We start from the raw sequence: 5,441 nt of genomic DNA on the forward strand, positions 1-5,441 counted from the left end.
AATAATAATAATAATAATAATAATAATAATAATAATAATAATAATAATAATAATACTCCCTTCCAGATTCTGATCGGATAAGCAGACCAGGGAGTCAAATAAGGCTTCCAACCACTCACATAGGAATTCAGGCCAATGAGGAGAGTGAAGATGATACCATGAGTGTTTGGAGTGTCCCCGGGGAGATCCAGCAGATACTGTATGGCAGTTCTAATGCTGTGAAGGTAAGAGTGGAACCTTGGAAGCTACTAACCTTTAGGTTCAGAATTTATTATGCAAGCTATGACAAGAATTCATTCATCATTGTGAATGTGTAGCTCAAAGAGACCGTTTTTTTCTTTAAAGAGTCCTCTCTGAGCAGATGAAATACTGATTTCAAGATCAGAATCACATTTAGCTAGAACTTGAAAGCAAACCAGACCAGCAGTACAAAGATAGGGATGGGTAGAAGCAAACCCTTTTCTCCTTCCATTCCTCCTTCTGCCCCTACAGCATGTTTGTACTACACTTGTCCATAAAACTGTAAAATGCCCACACTGATTCTGCCTATGCAGTTGCACTGAGCAGAGTATGTATCACAGGTATACACGTGCTTGCTGAAGCATGATGCAAAGACAGGCAGGGATAACAATAATTTCCTTGGAGTAACCAGACTTTTTCAGCCACTGCCATTCAGGCTTCATAGTGCTGTCAGCCAACAGTATTCTGACACCTGGTTGACAAGAGCTCCTGTCTTACTAGAAAGCATGGAAAGAGGGGGAAATAATCCTTACTCATAGTAGTCAAATAATTAACACACCTTTGCAGATAACACTGTAAACTTTGGTTATTTTTAAATGCTCAGGTATGACTAAATAATGAGAGATCGCCCCACCTTTTCTTTAATTTATGCTTCTGTTTCTTCATAGGAATCTTTGCTTCTAGAAGATGCTTGCTCCACTACCAGCTTTAATAATGTCGACAGCATGTCTGAAAGTACCAGCAGCATCCTTAGCAAACTTGACTGGAAAGCAGTGGAGGCCTTAGTGGCAAATGTTGAAGAAAAATAAAGCCACAAGTTTTTGGTTGCGCTTTGAAATGCCATCTGGCTGTTTATGATCTGCAGATAGAACGGACGAGGGAACTTGCACAGAGCACAGCAGAGTTAACAGCATGGGACAATCTTTACTACAAGGATTTCTACATACTGTTTCAGAAAAGTTCCAAAGGATTTTTCTTCATGTCAGTAGTTTGAGAACAAAATATAAAAGCCAAATTGTGGAATTATGTAAAATGGTACAAATGCCAACTATACAGAGATTTCTTGGAGCGTACAACTGTTAAAGTTGGAAACAGGATTCTTGGAGTTCTGTACTTTAATTTTTTTTTTCTAAGAGCAGTAGTGTAAGGCAGAATATAAAACAGATGGGTACCTCAAAGTCCTCCAGATTGGTACTGGATTACAATGCCCCAAATACCTCATTATTGGCTATGCTAGTTAGGTTTCCTGAAAAGATGCAGTCCAACATCTGGAGGACTGCATGATTCTCTTTAATTGAACAGATTTGCACATTGACTTAATGCTACAGATTACTCCAGCACAAGATGCTTTATAATTACATAGTGACATGAATGTAATTTTTTTTTAAATGATATTTTGTAAGCTGATTTGGGGAGTAAACTTTGTTCTTTGTTGAGATTCAGTTGTTCTGAAGACTCTGGCTAATACTCTAGTCTTTCACATCTATCATTAGTAATCTTCTAAACTGATTTTAAGTTCACTGTAACCATTTTATCAACAAAGGTACACTAGTTGGCACAGTTTACACAACAGATAGATACAATGCTGACAAGACAGAATTGGGTGGAATAAGATATAAGATTCAGGTTCCGATACTAAGCATCCTTGGAGCACTTCCAAGACCAGAGGTACCTGAAATGCACATCCTTAGGAGCCATTTAGTATCCATGTCATGTTCCAGCTGTCTAGGGCTCACGCTTCAATAGCTGCATTAGCGACAGACACAATGGATGGCATCCTGTTATAAAGCTACATTGTTGCAAAATGACAGCTGCATGAAGTTGAATTGCAGCATTGCACAATGTTCATATTCTCAGAAGGGGAGCAGACACACAGCTACAGTACTGAGACCATGGTGCAAGTGGAGCCAACAGCATGTCTGTTGCCCTATGGTCCCAAAGGAAATCCTATCTATTTGTGCAGTGGGAAACCCCCATTATGCACCAGGACATCAGTTTACTAGCATGGTTGCACATTACATCAGTGATGTAGCTGTATTATGGTTACACATTGTAACTTTGATGGAAAATTCTGGCCATTGTTGGTTGTTATAATTGTTCAGTTATTCTCCATTGCATTTTCTCCTTCTGACATAGCCATGTAGAGAGTTTAAAATTCTGAACTTTCTGCCTTCAGAGTTACATTCCTGGTAGCCTTGGTTCATCACAAGTTCCTTTTAGGGTCAGTACTTGTTTCTCAAAAATTTCCTAACATATAGGTCCAGATAGGAACACTGTAATGTGGGGCACTGAGTTATTTTCAAGACCAACTCAACCCAGAAAATTGGATTAGCTCCAATTTGCTGTTTGCTTCCAAAAATCACTCCACTATCAGGTTCATGGTGATTTCTTCAAAAGCAATATGTTCCATTGGAATAATAATGTGACTTTAAGGAAAAAACATAACCAAAGTGAACCTTAATCCATAGATAAAACGTCATTTTCTCTGTCCAGTTCCAAGGCATCATGCCAGAAATATTGCTGCTATTGATATAGAATTAGTCAAGTACAACAACTTTTTAGAAATCAGTTGATGCAATTAAATATGGAATGGAATCAGAGACACTTTTAAAAGGACAACTAAGTGGAGAGTGACTTGCCCATTATTTTAGTAATTTCTCTCTTGCTCTCAGCACCAGATAACTACTTCCATGGAAGGATTAGATGATAACACAGTCTATTTCTTGTTTAAAGCCAACAGTTATCACAGAATATTCTTAAAGTAAGTTCTCTTCATAAGATATGAAGTTATGCAGTTTTATAAATCTTTACCTGGTTTTTTGTGTCATGAGGTCAAATGCTGTCTTCTAATAAACCTGATATAAAATCAGCTACATACGTTTTGGTCAAGCTAATACAAAACAAAACAAAACCATGTCCTAGCCCAACTCTAGTCACTCTCAAAAGGGCATGTGACTAGTTTCATCAAAAAAAGAAGAAGGAATTCAGCCTCTTCTCCCAAATGAACAATGCAGTGTGGATCTATTACTGATGGATAGACTTTGTGGCTATTTGTTCAGCAAATGCATTCCCTAAATTCACAAACTAACTTAGTTGGCTCATTCTTAAATGTCAAGTGTCGAGAATGCTCCTAAATGGCTATTTATAATTAAAAAATAGTATCATTTAATAAAATGACCATCACTATATTGGGCCCAAGACAGGATTTGATAACCACTGGCATTATTTCAGCTGTAAATATTATGGTCTTGTTCGATGCCTTCAAGTTGTTTCAGACTTCCAGCAACCCTAAGGCGAATCTATTATGGGGGCTTTCTTGCCATGATTTATTTGTGGCTAGAACTGTGCAAATAAAGCTATAGGTAAATTTACAAAAGAGTGACTGTTCAGCAATATTTTCATGGGCTCAAAAGCAGCCCCCGCCAATGATGTATCCATTTGCTGACTAGATTTTGCTTTTCACATTTCTGACAAAACTGAAGGGTCAGCAGTGAAAACTACCAAAAAGTGTTGGTTGACGTGGTGGAGCACACTGCAAGGAGAGATTTTTTTCCAGAGCAGAGAAAAAGGCAACAGTTGAGGCTAAAGCAGATGCTTTTAGAAGATAGTATAGAGTGTTGCACCCAAGATGTTGAGTAGTACCATATTGTTTGTTGAAAAGAACTTTCATGTAGCAGAAAAGATGTGTAATTAATTCTTGAGGATTTTCAAAACATATGTCCTTATGTTTCCAATGGATGGTATAGAAGCCTTTCTGCTGCAGTTATCAGGTGGAATCAACTCCCCCTGAAAGGCCTCTAAAGGTTCAGATGATGTCTTAGATTTGCTTTATGGGAGAAAGAGAACACATTATTTCCCAAAATGGGGAATTTGCTACAGATCTGAGGCCTAGATGTTACATTTGTACATACTGGAATGTACAGCCATTTCTTTCAACACAGATATCTCCCTAAGCATGATAAAAAGGTTTTTGCTAGTTTACATTATGGTGCAAAAAACTGTAAAAGTGACAAGAGAGAAAAATACTTGTGCTCAAGAAGGGAATAATTGTTAGATGCACAAAAATTTTCTCTACTGAATTGTACAAAAGCATATGAACTAAATGCAGTTTCTTGCTATTTTTTATGCTCGGTTTCTATCTTTTATCCTTCCCAGATGGAGAACAGGTGCCAGACTTTCAAAGCCTAAGGAAAATTGAGCAATTCTGGCAACATGTAACAATGTGCTTCATATGCTCTCCTGTTGTCACTGCAACAACTCTAAAATATATGTCTACATATTGGTGCCTACTGAAGTAGTACTTCATTCTGGGAAAGTAAAGGTTGTAATGGTCCCGGCACTACTGGCCCATGTCTGGTACTCCTGAAGACTATAAAGAAGAGAATCATAAGTCTTCAGCTGTGTCTGTCAGCATGTCTACTACAGCAGCTCTCTAACTAATGTAGAACTGGTGTTTCTCTACCTCTGGATTTTTTAACTGCTGCTGCGGACTTTATAACACGTGTGTTAGAAAAGTTTGAAAGGGACCCCATGGTCCTTTTCAATCCAAACCCTTCAGTCCAAATCTTGTCCAAATCCATGTCAGGGATCTGTTAATTATTCCTAAAATGTGGCCATTCAACCTGTTTAAACGCCATCAACAAAGGAAAGTTCACCACTTTCTGAAGCAGCCTGTTCCTTTGTGTAAGAAGTCTTGGTGTCTCAGGAAGGTCTCTGGAATTTCTTGTTGGTTCTTCATTCGTTGGAAGTCCTACCATCTGGAGCAACAAACAACTTCACTCCATCTTCCACGTGGCAGCCCTTTAGGCCCTATCATTTTAATTCCGTGTTTTCCAAACTAAACTATTTGGCTTTCAGAGCCTTTATTGTCTTGGTTGCCCTCCTTTGGACAGCTTCTTGGTATTATTTCAAGACTAGTTACCAGAACCACATAACAGTATTCCAGGTAAGATCTGTCCAAAGTAGTAGTACTGCTACTTCCATTGATCTAGATACTATAACTCTGTTGACGCAGGCCAGAACTGCATTTTCTCCCTTTTTGCCTTTTTTGCTGCCACATGATGCTGTTGATGCATGCTTAGTTTGTGGTTTACTAAGTCTCTACATGTTTTTCACACGTACTTTGGTCATAGGTTGAGATCCTTTTCATTCCATTTCAGTTCCTGGTGATTATCGGTACTTTTTTTATATAGTCAATCTTT

General features: G+C 38.3%; 1 protein-coding gene across 1 annotated transcript in view; it reads left to right on the forward strand.

Moving 5' to 3' along the window:
- Window positions 1–3,109, forward strand: part of CPLANE1 (ciliogenesis and planar polarity effector 1) — a 100,238-nt gene extending 97,129 nt beyond the window's left edge. Inside the window, 2 exon segments of the mRNA XM_042451335.1 lie at window positions 67–224; window positions 909–3,109. Of these exon segments, the coding sequence (XP_042307269.1) occupies window positions 67–224; window positions 909–1,049 (299 nt within the window). The 3' untranslated portion in view covers window positions 1,050–3,109.
- The last annotated feature ends 2,332 nt before the right edge of the window (window positions 3,110–5,441 follow it).

Source organism: Sceloporus undulatus, chromosome 2, assembly GCF_019175285.1.
Source record: "Sceloporus undulatus isolate JIND9_A2432 ecotype Alabama chromosome 2, SceUnd_v1.1, whole genome shotgun sequence".
NCBI lineage: Eukaryota > Metazoa > Chordata > Lepidosauria > Squamata > Phrynosomatidae > Sceloporus > Sceloporus undulatus.